The sequence below is a fragment of the Geotrypetes seraphini genome, chromosome 7, assembly GCF_902459505.1.
Source record: "Geotrypetes seraphini chromosome 7, aGeoSer1.1, whole genome shotgun sequence".
In the NCBI taxonomy this organism is placed as follows: Eukaryota; Metazoa; Chordata; class Amphibia; order Gymnophiona; family Dermophiidae; genus Geotrypetes; species Geotrypetes seraphini.
In genome coordinates this window covers 719,770-739,057 of record NC_047090.1, presented here as the reverse complement: position 1 = coordinate 739,057, position 19,288 = coordinate 719,770, and the positions used below count along the sequence as shown (strand labels likewise).

Sequence of the window (19,288 nt, the reverse complement as noted above, 5' to 3'; positions counted from 1 at the left end):
AAACGGCCAGAACAAGACCATTTGGACATGGGAGGGGCCAGTCCTGTAATGGACTGGCCACCTAGACATGGCAACAGAGCAGTGGGGCACCTTAGAAGGCACTACTATGAACTTCACAAAAAGGGTGTCACCAAACATCTCACCAGAACTCCCTTATAGGTTAAGGTGAGACCCCCAAACATCCCCAAAACACACTATACCCACCTGTCTACAACCCCAATAGCCCTTATGGCTGCAGGTGGTGCCTATATGGCAATAGAGTAGGATTGGGGGGGATTTTGGTGGGCTCACATTTTCCATCATGAATGTAGTGATTAGAGTGGCTTATGGGACTTGATACTCCTCTCTATGGTTCACTAGCTATTTAAGAGACCTGTGTGCAGCTTTCCTATACTAGGTGCTGATGTTCTGGAGACGGGTATGCACATTTGTATTCTTATCTTTGTGGGTTTGAGGGGGTCCATGAGCACTGGGGGAGTGTGGATGCATGCAGTGTTATGTGGTCAGTTTGGGCACCTTTGTGGCACTTAGACCCTTCTAAAACAGGTCTAGTTCCAAACGTATAACTTCTGTCCAGGATGTCGAGCAAAATGTTTGATTATCGCTGCAAGACATCCACATCTAACCCCCCCTTGACACTGCCCAAATCCCTCCCCTAACACACCTCCACCACACCCATCTCGTGCTCTGAACGTAAAGAGGCAGGAACACATCGCTAGACATACAGAAAGATGGTTTTGATTCTTGATGCTTGGACGTTCTGGCGATTAGGATGTCCAAGTGCTAATTTAGGATGATTTTTGGACATCTATGTTTTTTTATTATGGGCCCCCATGCCCCCTAATTCTATAAACCTGAGCACAGAAATTTGCAACTAGTTTGCAAAATTGTGCTCACAAATTATAGAATAAGGCTTAATTTAATTAAGTGGCTAATTGGTATAGATTTACAGATTTACTGCACTTAGGCTTTTTTCTATAAACTTAGGGCCAGATTCTATAAATGGAGGCAAGTTCTCAGTCAAAAAAATGGTGCCTAAGTGGACTTAGGCATCGCTAGGCAACCGAGACCTTGGCACCGTTCCATGAGGTCAGCTTTTCAGTCACCTAATTTGGCAGCGCCTATGTCAGACGCCTAATGATGCCTAAGTTGACCATGCCTATTCTCTTTGCATAACCACGCCTACTTGTTAACATAAAGAGTCGTTAGATGTCCTAAGTGTTCAGTGCTGAACTCTTAAATTGTTTAATGTTTTTTTTTTTTTTATTGGTTGAAAACTGGTATGGTCAATTACCACGCTAGTGAAGCCAATTTATAAATAAAAGTGAGGCATGATCCCGAACTTAAGACATCACTAGGTGGTTATAATTAGGATACCTAGCAGTACATAATGTAGGCGCCGTTTACAGAATATGACCCTAAGGGGGTTTCGGCACCCAATGTAATGAAATAGTAGGCGGAGACATGTGTAAATCCAAATTAGTGTCAGTTAAAATTGGTCGCTAAGGCCAATTATTTCATAGTTAATGGCTCGTTAACCAATTTAGGCCCTCTTTTACTAAATGCTAATACGTGCACCTTAGTAAAAGAGGAGGTTGGTGCCACATGCATCTTTGATCCATGCCAAAATTTTAGCGCAATACAGGACAAAAAAAGCTTTAAAAACTTAAAAATGAAGGTGATGTCAGAGGGAGGGAGAGGTGAGGCCGACGATCATTTGAAGAGGTACGCTGGGGGAGGGGGGAGGGGCATGTGGCAGCAGTGGAGGAGGGGCATATAGCACTGTAGTGCTAGGTGCTATCGCCCCAGAAGCTTCCTTCCTTTGCTATGCCACTGCCTAAAAATAATGGTAAAGAAGATGACATGTGATGGAACCAAGCTCATGAGCTCAGACTTACCGTATATACTCAAATATAAACCAAGGTGATCTTACCCATCCCCCCCCTCCCCCCCCCCCCCAAGAAAGAAGGAAAAAAGGATGACTGGAGTATAAACAGAGATTAGAAATTTGGGTGATCTTGGTGAGCCATGCTACAAAAACTTGAGAATGTCCACTACTTTTTTTTTAGGCTAAGCAGAATAAAATCTGATTTATTTGGGGGGGATCTTCCCAGATAATTGTGACCTGGATTGGCCATTACTGGAAACTGGATACTGGGCTTGTTAGACCTTCAGTCTGTCCCAGTATGGTAGCTCTTATGTTCTTAATTAAGAGAATAGACAACAAGATCTAATGTCCCTTTCCATGTATTAAAATTAGTCCAATAAAAAGGATCACCTTATTTCCATTTTCTATTTATAAAAGTTTATCAACACAGTTACAATACTACTTTATTCTAAAGCAAAAAATAAATAAATGAAATAAATAGAAATGTGTTTTTTTGCCTTTGTTGTCTGTTTTCTGCTTGCCTCATTTTCTGGTCATTCTTTTCCTTCCATCCACTGTCTGCCTTCTCTCTGCCTCTTTCATATGGCATCTGCTTTCTTTCTATGCCTCTTCCAGAAACTGTCTGCCTCTCCCTTCCATCTTTCCCTCCCCTCCCCTTAGTCTGGCATCCATTGTCTTCCCTCTGCTCCCCCCATGGTCTGGCATCTCTGTCTTCTTCCCTTCCATCTCTCTTTCCCTCTCAAGATGGTTTTTAGCATCTCTCTCCTCCTTTCCTCATCTCAGATCTGGTATCTGTCTCCTCCCCCTTCCCCATGGCCTAGCATCTCTCTCTCTCTCCTCTCCCTTTTCTTCCCTGGTCTTCCTTCTCAATTTATTTTCTGCCTCTGTCTAGATTAAATTATTTCTTACTATCCAGTCCTCAATTTCCCTCTTTTCATTGTGTCTACCTACAGCTTGCCACTTCTTTCCCTCACCCCTTCCAGTATCTCACTAACTCTAGCCTCTTCCCCCAATCCATCATGTGCCCTTTTATCTTTATCCCCTCCTTCCATCCAATATGTGCTCTCTCCTCTCCACTTCCTTCCAGAAGCCTGCTCCCCTCTCTCTCCTTCCTTCCATCCAGCCATTACTCCCCTCTCTCTCCTCCCCACTTCCATCTAGCATCTGCTCCTACCTCTCTCTATTCTGCATTTATTCTCCTCTCACTCCCCCCGTCTTCCATCCAGCATCTGCTCCTACCTCTCTCCATTCTGCATTTATTCTCCTCTCACTCCCCCATCTTCCATCCAGCATCTGTCATCATCCCCCCTTTCTCCACACAATAAGCCTGAAGTACCACTCAACCTCTTCCCCTTGTTGGGCCATCTCCCTCCCTCCCTTCCCCTCACCTTCGTGGCGCTTTTCAGAATCAAAGTTTTTACTCTCTGAGGGCCCCTGAGGTGGCTTCCCTGACGCATATCCTCTGACGCGATAACCCATGATGAATCTCAAAGCCGCTATCCTCTCTGTAGACAAACCCCCCACCACTGCCATCCTCCTTGATATTGCACTTACCATTAGCACTAGAAACCTGATGTTGCCATCAATGCTGTATTCTGATCTGGTGTGGGGACTTGAGCATCTGTGCATGCTCAAGGCGTGCCTGCTTCCGTCTTCTCTGAGAATCTCAGAGGGGATGGGAGCTGGCATGCTTTCAGCATGCGCAGATGCTCAAAGCTCTGCACCAGATTAGAATACAGCATTGATGGTGGCAGCAGATTTCCAGTGCAAATGGTAAGTGCAATGTTGGGGAATGGGGCGTGCATGGAGGGTGGTGGTGGCAGTGAGGGTTTGTGTGCACAGAGGATAGCAGTTTTGAGATTCATCATGGGGGGTTCATGTATTCAAAAGGGAGAGCAGAGGGGGGGGATCCTTCTATTGAAGATTATAGACCTGGTGGTCATCTGGAGTTGAATGGAGGACAGCCATGCCATCGGTTGGTTGGTGGCTCAAATATAAACCGAGACCTCAATTTTTTGGACCCAAAAATTTCAGTTTATATTCAAGTATATACGGTATGGTCTCTCCTAAGGGGTTTTTCAAAAAAGTTATGAAACTCATTCTTATAGGTTTTATCATCGTACATTAAATGAAATAGCCTTTTAGTAAGAATTTCATGCAGTGATTCTATAGTAATAATTTTCACTGTCCATGAGTGGTGTAGAATGGGTAAACGTGAATCGATTTTTCCAAAAATTACAAAGACTGGAGGACACTCAATGAAGTTACATGAAAATACCTTTAAAACAAATAGGAGGAAATATTTTTTTCACTGAATGAATGGTTAAGTTCTAGAACTCATTGCCAGAAGATATGGTAACAGTGGTTCATGTAGATGGGTTTAAGAAAGGTTTGGACAATTTCCTGGAGGAAATGCCCATAGTCTCCGATTGAACAAACATGGGGGAAACCGCTGCTTGCCCTGTGATTGGTACTTCGGTAGCACAGAATGTTGCACTATATGGGGCCTGCATAGTCCACAGTTAGAAACAGGATACTGGGCTAGATTGACCATTGGTCTGACCCAATATGGCTATTTTTATATTCTTATGAGTATCCCAAGCAAGTTGATCATTTTCTAACCCATGGTAAGTAGTCCAAAGCCACAAACAAGTCTAGCTTTCAAGGTATCGGAGTTGAATAGTTATGAAATATATTTGCATCAAATGTCCTGTATACCAGAACCATCTATGATTCTTGATGAACGGAGCTTGCCATCTATAGTATGTCCTATATTCTAGAACTCTCTGATTCTAGTGTGTGACAAGTCCTGCAGCTATTATATCATAAAGTCATAGGAAATGTTTACAATGAACAGGTGTAGGATTTTCTTTAAAGACTTTGAATAGCAAGATATGGATTCTGAATGGATGTTTGTTGCTCCAAATGCATTTGCCAAGTTAAATGTTGACGGAGAATAAAATTTTTATGTACTGTATGTGTTCCCTTTACATACTCAAGCAGTTGGGTTGCAAATTTGACTTTAACCCAATGTTTTTGAAACAAACTCATTTGCTTAAAGGGCTGACAGTTACTACAAGGGTTAAATGCCTAATGGCATTGGAGTAGAAATGATTTCTACGTTTCTGTGACGTATGAAAATGAGAAGAACTTAAATACCTGCTGATGAGTCATTTTGATACTTCCTTACAGAAACTGGAGATTGAAGGTAAAGAGGGTTTAAGATGTGTAGTAATAATTGCTCATGTTAATTATTTTATTAAAATAGATATGTTAAATGCACTTGAATATATATATTTTGACCATTAAGTTTCATTGATAATTTTATAAATATTTCACTAGAAATGCCTTACTGCCAATTGAATTTGAATTTCTAGTATAAATACGATTGTCTAAGGGTAGCTAAAGTCTTAGATTCAAAATGTTGAGGAGGGCTAATTTTTCAAAGTCTGCAAATGTTACATGTTTGAACTGCTGTAACCTTTTTTTTCCCACATAAAAGGATGGGGTTTGGATTGTTATATTATAAATCATTTGCTCTGATGGAATTTATTAAAACCTCATTGTTTTGAATCTAGAGTATAAATATGATCGTCTCATGGAAAAGGTGACTAAAATCTTAGAGCCAAAATGTTGCGGACGGCTAATTTTTCAAAGTCTGCAATTGTTTGAACTGCTGTAACTTTTCTTTTCACATAAAAGGATGGGGTTTGGACTGTTGTGTTAACAAATCATTTGCTCTGACGGAATTTATTAAAACCTCATTGTTTTATTTCATATTTTCCCAGAGATGGGTACAAATGTCTATCAAAATAAGCATTGTAGATGTCCATTTAAAAAAAATGTAAATAATAATATAAGTATTTGGCTTCTTTCTGAAAACAAATTAACTTGTGGTTATTTTGCAGGTTTATTTTAACATACTAATGATGGTAAGTTCACCTTATATCATATTTGTAATTTTTTATTTAGCTTCTTGAAACTTGAAACTTCTAGCTATTGGTATTACCTCTGAATGGCACAGTTATGCCACATCAGTGACTGTTTTGATTCTTAAAATTTCAACTATGTCCCCTAACACTTAGAATGTTTTACACTAATACCAGTGTAATTTATATGTTCCAACACATACTCATGATGTACTTAATATATTATATAAACGAATGTGGCCTCAGGCACACCTCTCCCACCCTCGATAATAGTTTATATCCGGTGAGAATATTGGTGTATCATTATCCTCACTGGCCTACATTCTTTTATCATATCTTGTGTTTATTTTAATTTTTTTTTATTTGTTTGACATTATGGGTTTTTTTAGAAGTTTTTTGTGTAAAAATATTAGTTAAATCTTATGATGAATTTCATTCTCAACTTAAATTTATCATGTTTAAGTTGAGTATGAAATTCATCATAAGATTTAACTAATATTTTTACACAAAAAACTTCTAAAAAACCCCATAATGTCAAAAAATCAAAAAAATTAAAATAAACACGAGATATGATAAAAGAATGTAGGCCAATGAGGATAATGATACACCAATATTCCCACTGGATATAAACTATTATCGAGGGTGGAGGAGGTATGCCTGAGGCCACATTCGTTTATCCTATATAATAAAACCCTAGCTGCGCATGCGCACTCTTACCTGATCTCTGATCTGTGATCAGTAGGTCTGTGGCGGCAGGAGTGCACGTGCGTGCTTATATCGCTCCCTCTCTCCGTGGACGCCAGGACTGGCCTGCAGCGCTGGACTCCCTGCTCTCCACCTCCCCAAGCAAAAATTAAAAACTGCGGTGTTGGCTCCTCTCATGAGCCACACCAGCGTCGGAGAACGCTTCCGACGCTGGCGGGGATCATGAGAGGAGCCGCGGCGGCACTTTAAAAAAAAAACTTCAGCCACAGTAGGCCAGCCCGTGGGAAGGGAAGGAGAGGCCAACAAAGAAGAAAACTCCAGCCACAGGAACGCAATAAGGGAATGGAGGGTCATGGAGCAGGCTAGTCCGCAGGAAGGGAAGGGGGAGGGGCCGAACGAAGCAGGTCAGATCGAAGCAGGACAGAACGCAGTAAAAGAAGGGGGAGGGCCAGATCGCGGTAAGAGAAGGGAAGGGAGGGTGGGGGAAAATGCTGCTACTGCTGCACAGGGACCTGGAGGGGAAGGGAAATACCGCTGCTGCTTCAGCACAGGAAAGTGGAGGGGGAAGGAGCGAAATGCTGTTGCTTCTGCACAGGGAAGTGGGGAGGAAATGCTGCTGCACAGGGAAAAGGAGGGAAAGAATGACAGACAGACAGCGGGAGGGAGAGAGACAGAAAGAAAGGAAGAAAGATATAGGGGCAGGGAGAGGGACAGAAAGACAGACAGAGAAAGGGGGCCAGGGAGAGAGAGAGAGACAGCGGGAGGGAGAGAAACAGAAAGACAGACAGACATATATTCTAGCACCCGTTAATGTAACGGGCTTAATGACTAGTATAATATATTAAGTACATCACGAGTGTGTGTTGGAACATATAAATTACACTGGTATTAGTGTAAAACATTCTAAGTGTTGGGGGACATAGTTGAGATTCTAGTTTTGAACCCTAACTACAAATCTATAGTGATAAACAGTGCCATCCTTAGTGGAAGTGTTTTGATTCTTAGGCATGGATGATAGAACACATATATATTCTATATAGCCTGCACTAATCTCAGCACTTAATTCTAGATGGATAGCATACATTTTACGGTGCATTCAACAAATCAATTAAAAGTAACAAATAATCAAAAATAATAAGGCCCAAATTCTGTAACCAGCACCTAAAGTTAGGCACCTATTTCAGAGGCGCCCAACTAGATAGGCGCCTATCTAAATTGAAAAACAAGCCCAATTAAGCTTTTTAATCAGCACTGATTGAAACACAGGCGCCTAGCAAGAAAGTGCGATTCTGTAACAAGGCGCCTCTAAAAATTTAAGCGGCCTTCAAAAAAAAGCCGCTTTGCATGTAAGATGTGGGCGTGGCTACGTGTTAGGCGCCTTCTTACAGAATCACTGCTCTTAAGTGTGCTTAAGTGCTCGCATGGGCGCCAACTTTTAGCTGTGCCTAGAGCTGGCCTATTTAATGGGCGCCTCCAAAATAGGTGCCGCTCAGCGTGATTCACTAAACAGCACCCAATTTTATTTGAATTGCGCTGAACAGTGCCTATCTCGGCGCCTAAATTTTGGCCGCTTCTTATAGAATTTGCCCTTAAGTCATTAAAATATTACCCCCCCAAAAAAACAAAAACAAAAAACCTAGTAAGACAAAATTTGTTGCAATTCTGTTGGGAGATCATTCCACAGCTTAGTACTCAGATATCCGAAAGATGGTGGACTTCTGGAGAGGTGATAGGACAGAGTATATTATTGGGGTTCAGAAAGGGACTGGATGACTTCCTGAAAGAGAAGAGGATAGCAAGGTACAGATAAAGATAGAGGGTTACTTACGGGACATTAAGTAAATGGGATATAAACATCTTAGGTCCTGGACCTGGAGGGCCGCCGCAGGAGCGGACTGCTGGGCACGATGGACCCCTGGTCTGACCCGGCAGGGGCAATGCTTATGTTCTTATGTAATGACTTCAGATGAAAATGAGAACTAGTAAGATTTATGGAAAAGATAAAAAAACCTTATCAGACCGTCTGAATCGTATTATTGTAAGTACAGTACTTTAAAGTTGACTATTTTCTCAATTGGGGCCAGTCTAATTGTTTTAAGCGCGAACTAACGCCATCAGTTTTTACCTATGAAGGTCAAACCAGCTGGTTTATTACGGTTTATGGTTTATTTACTTCTATCCCCCCTTTAACAAGGTGGGTCCTAATACCACATTCACAATAAGCATGAAAACAGCCATAAGACACATATGTATAGATTTCATCGACATATCATACAATTTATCCAATGAAAATGCTCAACATCGATGCTTCATTTCACAGATGTCTCTTCGAAAGCCTCTTACAATCACCTCTTTCTTGCTTTCTAATATACAATGGAATGGCTTTATGCCGCTATGGGCTCCTTTTACTAAGGTATGCTAGCGTTTTTAGCGCACACAGCAGATTAGCGCGTGCTAACCCCACGCTACGCGGCTAGAACTGGCATTAGCGTCTAGCACGTGGGGCATTGTGGCGCGTGCTATTCCGCGCGTTAATGCCCTAACGCAGCTTAGTAAAAAGAGCCCTATATAAAGAATTAAGAACATAAGAACATAAGCAATAAGGTCAGATCTGAGGTCCATCGTGCCCAGCAGTCCGCTCACGCAGCAGCCCAACAGGTCCAGGACCTGTGCAGTAATCCTCTATCTCAAGTTTTCAAGTTTCAAGTTTTATTGGGATTTGTTATCTACGCAATATCATATATTTCAATGCGTAAAACAATTGTTTTTAAAATAACAATTAACAAATTGGGGAGGACAAAACAAGATAATATAGACAAATTTTGGCATTCTATACCCCTCTATCCCCTTTTCCAGCAGGAAATTGTCCAATCCTTTCTTGAACCCCAGTACCGTACTCTGCCCTATTACGCTCTCTGGAAGCGCATTCCAGGTGTCCACCACACGTTGGGTAAAGAAGAACTTCCTAGCATTCGTTTTGAATCTCTCTCCTTTCAACTTTTCTGAATGCCCTCTTGTTCTCTTATTTTTCGAAAGTTTGAAGAATCTGTCCCTCTCTACTCTCTCTACGCCCTTCATGATCTTGTAAGTCTCTATCATATCCCCTCTAAGTCTCCTCTTCTCCAGGGAAAAGAGACCCAGCTTCTCCAATCTCTCAGCGTATGAAAGGTTTTCCATCCCCTTTATCAGACGCGTCGCTCTCCTCTGAACCCTCTCGAATAAGGCCATTAGTTCAGCTGCGGCAGAACTATTGCTTGGACCACAGATCAAAAACTTTCTGAAGATAAAACAGGGCGAATTGCAATTGAAAAAAGGGTCTTCCTAACTAAGGGCTTCTTTTACTAAGCAGAGTAAGAGCATTTCATTGTGGTCCGGTGAGGTAAATACTCTGATACTCATTGAATTCATATAAGCATCATAGTATTTACCTCGCTGGCCCACAGTAAAATGATCTTACACTGCTTAGTAAAACCCAATATAATTAATTTATCTGATTATCAAAAGACAATCCATAATCAAGAATTATCCCCCAAACCTTGGATTTTTCCTCTACAACAATCCTTCTTCCAACAAACCCATCTGGATTCCCAAAACAAACTAATTTAGCTTTCCATTTGCTCAATTTCAAAAATTATTAAACATCCAGTCATCCATTATATCTGTACATGCAATTAAAATACTGCTTTTCAGTAATATGTATTAGATTTCTATGAGATTTGAACATTATAATATAAAATGGTTGCCTATTTGATTTTAGCCAGTGCAAAAGCAGCCAAGGCTAATTGAAAGGATGGTGGGAAAAAAATGAACATAGGGGACCCCAATCAATGTAACTGTGCAAAATTAAAAGCAAAGGAGTAGGCAAAGATTTGATATCCCCCGATCCAGCCAGTGAATGCCAAATATCTCTATACCACAGAGCCTAAGTTTTAGTATTACAGTAAAACCTTGGTTTGCGAGCATAATTCGTTCCAGAAACGTGCTTGTAATCCAAAGCACTCGTATATCAAAGCAAATTTCCTCCTAGGAAATAATGGAAACTCGGACGATTCGTTCCACAACCCAAAAACGTTAATACAAAATACTATACGTAAAGACATTGCTTGTGTATCAAGTTAAAATTTAATCAAATGCTTTGCTTGTCTTGCAATCCAAGGTTTTACTGTATTTTGTTGTCAATGTTTTGATGGTTTCATTTGCTTATATTGCTGGTTGTTATTTTAAGCTGGCTTTTATCAAGCTGCGCTAGAAGGTTTTGGTTTGATCTTTTTGCGTGAGCTAATGCGGTAAATGCTCCGATGCTCAAAGAATTCCTATGAGTGTCAGAGAACATAGAACATAAGAAATGCCGCTGCTGGGTCAGACCAGTGGTCCATCGTGCCCAGCAGTCCACTCACGCGGAGGCTCCTAGGTCAAAGACCAGTGCTCTAAATGAGCCCAGCCTCACATGCTTGCTTTCCAGTTGAGCAGGAACTTGTCCAACTTTGTCTTGAATCCCTAGAGGGTGTTTTCCCTATGACAGACTCTGGAAGAGCGTTCCAGTTTTCTACCACTCTGTGGGTGAAGAAGATCTTCCTTATGTTCATACGGAATCTGTCCCTTTTCAACTTTAGAGAGTGTCCTCTCATTCTCCCTTCCTTGGAGATGGTGAACAACCTGTTTTTATCTACTAAGTCTATTTTCTTCAGTATCTTGAATATTTCGATCGTATAGCCTCACGGCAGCCATTTGCTATGAGTGATCTGCACGGGGCAGGAGTGTAGGAAGATTGGTCCTGCCCTGAAAGCCCGCTAGACCACCAGGTAAGGTCTGGGATGAGGCAGGGGTGGGTTAGAGCCGGTCGAAAACTTATTCGCGATTTTTCACACTTCGCGGTCTGGCTCTGCTCCCAACCCCCGCAAATACTGAGGGAGAAGTGATATTATTGTTCCAAACTAGTGAGTTCAAATTGAACCAAATAAATAAAAGTATATTTGTATGAATCAGTAAAGTTACAGAATAAAACTCAAAGTTAGTTTGTCACAGGGCAAACTATTTTGTAGAGAGAGAGGTCATTGTTCTTTCTAACCTTTTAACTCTTTGGACTACCGAGTTTCTTATTATTTAATGAAAAGTCCAAAACGTATTTCATCCCAGGGCCTGTGATTTATAAGGTAGAGGATATATTAATGCAGCATGGAGTAAATTTACTGCAAACACATCAACTTATGCTGTATTGGGATATCTCCTGCCCATCTGATATCCTTCTAATTTACACAAAGAACTAAAGGAAACTTTTTAAATAAAAATGCTAGTATTTCTCAAGAAACAGAATTTAAAACACTCCTAGGGATTCAAGGCTGCATTCATATTTTTAGAAACAAGAAAGGGAGAGGGACTTGTATACTGCCTTTTGTAGTTATACAGCCACACTCAAAGTGGTTTACATACAGGTAACTTCAAGCATTTTCCCTATCTGTCCTGCTGGGCTCACAATTTATTTCATGTACCTGGGGCAGTGGAGAATTAAAGGCCCAAATTCTGTAACCAGCACCTATCTAAATTGAAAAACAAGCTCAATGAATCTTTTTAATCAGCACTGATTGAAACATAGGCACCTATCAAGAAAATGCTTGAGTACCTGATTGCAAAACCGCTTAGATAATCTTGATAGGCGGTATATAAAAACCTAATAAACCAAACCAAACCAAAGTGTGATTCTGTAACAAGGCGGCCTTCAAAAAAACAGGTGCTATGCATGTTAGGCGTGGGCGTGGCTACGTATTAGGCGCTGCTCTTAAGCGTGCTTATGCGCTCAGCTAGACGCCTAACTCAGTTGTGTTTAGAGCTGGCCTATTTCTTGGGCGCCTCCAATAGGTTCCGCTCAGCGTGATTCATTAAACAGCTCCCACTTGTACTTGCCTAACTTTTGGCCGCTTCTTATAGAATTTGCCCTTAAGTGACTTGCCCAAGGTCACAGGGAGCAGTGTGGGGTTTGAACCCACAACCTTGGGGTGCTCTAACCACTATGTGCTTTGGCGTATGACTAGTGAGGGAGCCAGGTTAGTAATAGATCTCTCTCTTTCTCTGAACACGTTGGCGTTCGCTAGGTATAATCAGATATCTCAGCATGTCTGAGCACCCCTACTGTCTTCACCGAGAGCCTTCTGAAGCCCTTTTTCTTGGTAGATCAGACAACAATTTTTCAAAAACAAAGAATTGGTTCACTCTTGCTGGCTTAGAAAATAATTTTCCATGCGAAAGTTTTTCATGTTGAAATACATTTATAGTTTAATGCAAACACTTATGAACGCTACAATGTCAACAACTAGTACTTGACTGGAGATGCATTTATAATTGTAATATAAAAGATGCAAATTGGCGCGATTGATGCCAGCCTAGCTCATGAAGGCTGGCATTCCCTGATTGAGATGAAATTGAGGGTATATTTCTGTGTCTTTTGCTGCTAAATCAATCGCTTACCATTACTCTGCTTATTATAAAGCTTTGCTAATCATTCCCAGTAATTTTGCTTTATGATTCCTAACATAGAAGTGAATTATATACGAAGGTTCTTCAAAAAGTTTCCACGCTTTCATATTTTTGTGCTCGACCCAAAAAACATTCTTTTCTGATGGCATTAAAAAGTTAGTAGGAAGCTGGGAAAAATGTATCGCAAAAACGGGGTAATTAAGTGGAAAAGTGATGTAATTTGCCTTTGAGGTATTTAATAAATGGTGTTTAAAAAAAATAAAAGTGCAGATGCATTTTGTAGATCCCCCTGTATTAGGGCTATTGAGAATGAAAATAAAACTGGTAAGGGTGCCCAGCGTGGGATAAATTTGTTGCATGCACAGATATCATATTGTTTCAAGTTTAATAAAATTTTGATTTGATCGCAAAATCTTACTTCAATGCGATTTACAAAAACTGTTAAAAATTGGGGTAACATAATAAGAATAACACATTACTCAGACAATTGATTTACACAACTATGTACCAGCCAAACACAAGGAAAAAATAAAATGGATTCAATACAATTTATAAAGTAAATCAAACAGGATAGGATACTGAAACCGAAGGATGGGTAAAGGATTACCTGCTCGATTTTACTTATAGCTCTTTCTATATAAAAGAAAAAAAGTCTTGGGGGTATATAAAATGCATAAAGCTTAGTTAAAAGCTTCCTTAAAAAGCCAACTTTTTAGTAGGTTTTTAAATTTACCAAGCAATTTTTCATTCCTTATATTAGCTGGGAGGGAATTCCAGGTTTGAGGGGAAAGATCGTATCTCTCCAAGAGAAGGGATTAGGAGGAGAGATTTCTCTTCTGATCTTAAAGATCTTATAGGAGTATAGGGAATTAAAAGTTTTTCTAAGAACGCAGGGGCTTTGTTTCTTAAAATTTTATGTGAAAGTAGAGCTTTTAATGCTGGAAAAGAAAGGGCTCCTTTTACGAAGGTGCGCTAAGCATTTTAGCGCACACAGTTTTAGCTGTATTTTCAATAAATTTTTTTTTTTTTGCCTCTCTTTGAATCGCCACATTGTACTGTAAAAATTACTTATTTTTAAACCATATTGCCTGAAGTTAATCCATTGAGTTAACTGTGCACAATGTAGGTTATTTATTCGTTTATTTATAAAACGTGGAAGAGTGTGTGGCGCAGTGGTTGAAGCTACAGCCTCAGCACCCTGGGGTTGTGGGTTCAAACCTCACGCAGCTCCTTGTGACCCTGGGCAAGTCACTTAATCCTCCATAGCTCCAGGTATGTCAGATGGATTCTGAGCCCACCGGGACAGATAGGGGAAACGCTTGAGTACCTGATTGTAAAAACCGCTTAGGTAACCTTGATAGGCGGTATATAAAATCCGAATAAAACTTGAAACCATCTATAGCACCTCCTCAGAATTTTAAAGAATTCTCAAGCGGATGGAATTTTTGAACATTAAAAATCCCAAATGAACTGATTCCCCACGGAAATGTTAGGCATTAAGCACGGGCTAGAAACTGAAAGAGACACAAATGAAATGGATCCACCTTGGGGGTTAGCGCCCAAGAAAAAAGATCTAGGTGTCATTGTAGACAATACGATGAAACCTTCTGCCCAATGAGCGGCGGCAGCCAAATAAAAGCAAACAAGACGCTAGGAATTATTAAAAAAAGGGATAGTTAACAGAGACCAAGGGCTCCTTTTGCAAAAGTACGCTAGCATTTTTAGCGCACGCACCGGATTAGCGTGTGCTATAGCGCGCGCTAGCTGAAAAACTACCGCCTGCTCAAGAGAGGCGGTAGCAGCTAGCATGCGCTATTCTGCGCGTTAGGGCCCTAACGCACCTTTGTAAAAGGAGCCCTATGAATGTTATAGTGCCTCTGTATCACTTCATGGTGCGACCCCACCTGGAGTATTGCATTCAATTCTGGTCACTTTACCTCAAGAAAGATATAACAGCACCAGAAAAGATTCAAAGAAGAGCGACCAAGATTGAACTCCTCTTGTATGAGGAAAGACTAAAACGGGTAGGGCTCTTCAGCTTGGAAAAGAGATAGCTGAAGGGACATTTGTCTGAAATCTGCAAAATCCGGAGTGGAGTAGAACAAGTACAAGTGGATCGATTTTTCACTCCATCAAAAATGACAAAGACTAGGGGACACTCGATGAAGATACAGGGAAATACTTTTAAAACCAATAGGAGGAAATATTTTTTCAGAATAGCTAAGCTCTGGGACGTGTGGCCAGAGGTTGTAGTATGAGCGGATAGCTTAGCTGGTTTTAAGAAAGGTTTGGACAAGTTCCTGGAGGAAAAGTCCATATTCTGTTATTAAGGCAGGCATGGGAGAAGCCACTGCTTGCCCTGGATCAGTAGCATGGAATGTTTCTACTGTTTGGTCTAAGGCTATTCTTATGTTCTTAAAAACTTTATTGCTATCATACAGGGTTGCACTGAACAAGACATACTGGGTCAAGCCTTTGAAGATGCCTTTGAGGTGTTACAAGAACACTCAAGTATGCAGCAGTATATGCCAGGTAAAATGATCATAAATCCATATTTATATACAGTATTTTATTAGGCTTGTATTCTTGGGACATCAGAATATTGATGTTCCCTGGGTAGTAGGAAGCTATTTAAATACATATCATTAATATTGAGAATAGTAAAACAAACAAAAAAAAATTGACCCAGGACACCAATATGTTCATGCCAGTTAAATAAAATATGAGCAGTATAACAAAACCATTGACTAATGCATTTGATACGTTTCTATCCATTGTTGTTAGGAAAAATGAAATCATCTTCCCTTAGCTCTGAAAACAGAACCTGTAATTATGGCAGAAAAGAAGTTTCCAAAGAGTTATAACAATTCATTACTGTCTCTAATCTCCTAACACTCTCCTTTTTTTGAGCTCTAGATTCATGAATATATTAGCATAAACACCTAGGGCTCCTTTTATCAAGGTGCAGAATACCGCGCGTTAAACCGCCTGCCGCACTAGCCGCTAATGCCTCCATTGACGAGGCATTGGTATTTTGGCTTGCCGCAGGGGTTAGCGCGTGACAAAATGTCCGACGCGCTAACCCCCGTAGCGCACCTTGATAAAAGGAGCCCCTAGTCCTCTTTGCTTTCCAAATGTAAAATTAATGCCAGCAAAATAGGATTCCTTCCCAGGTAGGATATCATTTTTTTTTTAACAGGGCACCTATAAAATATTTTTTTAGAAACATCTATTTTATTTATTTACACCCCCCTTTTACTAAACCGTGATTGCGGTTATTAGCGCAGGGAGCCGCGCTGAATGCTCCGCGCTGCTCCCGACACTCATAGAGTTCTTATGAGCGTCGGGAGCAGCGCGGAGCATTCATCGCGGCTCCCTGTACTAATAACTGCAATTGCAGTTTAGTTAAAAAAAAAAGGGGGGGTGTAGTTAGTTACCAGTATTTACTGTTTGCAGTTTATTAAAACTTGGAACACCATCAAACCAGTCTGGATTTGGGTGGTTTACAATAAAATATAATTAAAAAGGAAATAGAGCGCCATATTCTTTAGATAGGACAGACCTACTACATGCATTCTTTAAAAAAAAGAGAGAAAAAATGGAAAACATTCACCCAAGGCACTGTCCAGCAAGAATAACCTGGGCAGAGGCACTATGCAATTAAGGGGGAAATTCATCAAAGCTAATTTTGTTAGGGTGCTTTAATGATTAGCACATGCTAAAGATGCCCATCATATTCCTATGGGCATCTTTAGCATTTAGCTTGCGCTAATTGTTAGCGAGACCCGGAATTGCAACAAGCGTGATGTCAGCTGCGGAAACCCTGAGAGAACGTGCTTAGCACCCTTTGATGAATTTCTCCTAACGCAGTAAAAAAACAAACAAACCATTCAAACAACAGTATAGTACAACATTGCATGCTACTTATTGCCAACACAACACACAAAACAATTTAATAGGCAGCACAGTGGTTTAGCAAAGGTGGAACACATAATGACAGATAAACTAGGTTAGAGAAAAGAGGAGAACAATGTCTAATACAGCGGCATGCAGTCAGTGCCTTCAGGGGATTCACCCCACCCCCTAAAGGCCCTGAGGGCACTGCTCTTTATTTGATTGGTTGAGCAGGCAACAGGCAGATGCTGCTCAGCCAATCAAATTCAGATCAGTACTATCAGGGCCTTCAGGAGGTTTCGGAGAATCCCCAGCCCAAGATCCCTGGCCTTTCGATGTTTGTTTACTTTTTGTTCAATGCAGTTTGACTGGTTGAGCAGGCTGGCTACTCAACAAATCAAACTGCATTAAGCAAAAAGTTAAAAAGTCCTCCCTGCACGTCACTGGTCCAACATGAACACCACCAGCCAAACAAAGTAGGATGCCTAGGAACAAAGGAATCTCTCATACTCTTTATTTGGAGCTCTCAATACAGCCCTGTTTCGGCCATGCCTTAAGATAATATAGGGTACCGGGAGTTTGATAAGCATGTCCAGCTGAAGGGGAGAAAATGCACATGCAGTCAGAAAAGGGGTTTGGGTTGTATGCGAATCCTACTGCATTGAGGGCTCCTTTTACAAAGGTGCGCTAAGTGTTTTAGCGCACGTTAAATCAACACATCTGCTAACCGCTAACGTGTCCATAGGATAGCATGCACGCATTAGCATTTAGCACGTGTTTTAGCGCACGGTAATATTTGTCGCGCACTAATAAGCATAGCGCGTCTTTGTAAAATAGGGGGGTAAGTGCAGCCCTTGTGTTTGTGACTGTCTAGTTCAGGGGTGCCCAATAGGTCGATCGCGATCGACGGGAACCTCGCCAAGGCAAAGTGAGTCGATCACCCAGGACTCACTTTGCCTTGGCGATCTATTGGGCCGATCAGTCTTCCTCTCCCCGACGTCAATTCTGCCGTCGGACAGGAAGTTTGGGCCAGCCAATCGCTGCCTGGCTGGGCGGAACTTCCTCTCCGATGGCAGAATTGACGTTGGGGAGAGGAATGCTGGTCGGCTCGAAGCAGGGAGAGCATGGGGCGTCGTCGGCTTTGGGGCCTGTTATCCATTGGTGGCTGTTTGGGTCCTGTTCCCCGATGGCAGCAGCAGTGGCTTGGGGAAGGGCAGGGAGAAAGAAAGAAAGGGGGTAGGCAGGGAGACAGAAGGAAAGAAGAGAAACAGAAAAAAAAGAAAGGGGGCATGAAGAGAGAAAGAAAGAAAGGTCAGGGAGAGAGGAAGAAAAAGTTGGGGGAGGGAATGAGGTGTGGAGGAGAGGAAGCATACAGGCTGAAAGAAAGATTAGGTGCACAGTCAGAAGAAGAAAGTGCAACCAGAGACTCATGAAATCACCAGACAAGGTAGGAAAAATGATTTTATTTTAAATTTAGTGATCAAAATGTGTCTGAATTTATATCTGCTGTCTATATTTTACAATATGGTCCCCTTTTACTAAACCGCAATAGTGGTTTTTAGCACAGGGAGCCTATGAGCGTCGAGAGCAGCGCTGGGCATTCAGTGCAGCTCCCTGCGCTAAAAACTGCTATTGTGGTTTAGTAAAAAGGGAGGGGGGTGGGTATTTGTCTATTTTTGTATGGTTGTTACTGAAGTGACAGTGCATAGAGTCATCTGCTTTGACCTCTTTGAAAAAACCCTGGAATAGGAATGATAATTAACAATTCTATGCGTACAGTGTGCGTTATGTTTTTTTTTTTAATTTTATTGTTGGTAGATCATTTTGACTTGGTAATTTTAAAAGTAGCTCGTGAGTCAAAAAAGTGTGGGCACCCCTGGTCTAGTTAGTTGCTTCATCCACTAAAGGCTTGGGAGAAGAGCCAGATCTTCTTTTGCTTCTTGAAATAGGGATAGTCTTGGGTTAGGTGAAGCCTTTCTGGGAATGTGTGCCAGAGTGGGGGCGGGGGAGGGGCTATTCTGGAGAAAGTTCATTGGTAATTTTCATATTGTGTGATTTGGGTTGGGGAGAGCATGGTTAGGGATAAGGGGAGGGGGGGTCCACCCCGAGTGCCATCATGGTGAGGGCGCAGGGACCTGTCCTCCTCTCTGCCTCACCACTCCTTCCATACCCCTTGAGTGAATGTTGATTTTTGCAACATGGCTCTTCCTGCTGTATTAGCCACAAATACAATAGGTTTTACCTGCAGTCTTATGTATATTTTACAAAAGGCTCTGTGTTCAGTGAACCTCTTGTAAGAAGCACAAAAAAGAATCCAACAAAGACTGCAGTAAACAAAAGGACGAGCAAGAAACAAAACAAAAACTGCAGATAATGTACAAGATGCAGGCACTGTTTATTA

General features: G+C 41.3%; 1 protein-coding gene and 1 long non-coding RNA gene across 3 annotated transcripts in view; one reads left to right on the top strand and one right to left on the bottom strand.

Moving 5' to 3' along the window:
- SPIC (Spi-C transcription factor) overlaps positions 1-19,288 on the top strand; it is a 92,594-nt gene that overhangs the window by 60,224 nt on the left and 13,082 nt on the right. For both annotated transcript variants that reach the window (XM_033951938.1, XM_033951939.1), the window contains 2 exons: positions 5,797-5,820; positions 15,435-15,525. In XM_033951938.1, the coding sequence (XP_033807829.1) occupies positions 5,815-5,820; positions 15,435-15,525 (97 nt within the window). In that variant the 5' untranslated portion in view covers positions 5,797-5,814. The remainder of the gene's footprint in view (positions 1-5,796; positions 5,821-15,434; positions 15,526-19,288) is intronic.
- Positions 1-19,288, bottom strand: part of LOC117363737 — a 39,341-nt gene that overhangs the window by 15,118 nt on the left and 4,935 nt on the right. The gene's annotated exons all lie outside the window — the stretch shown is intronic.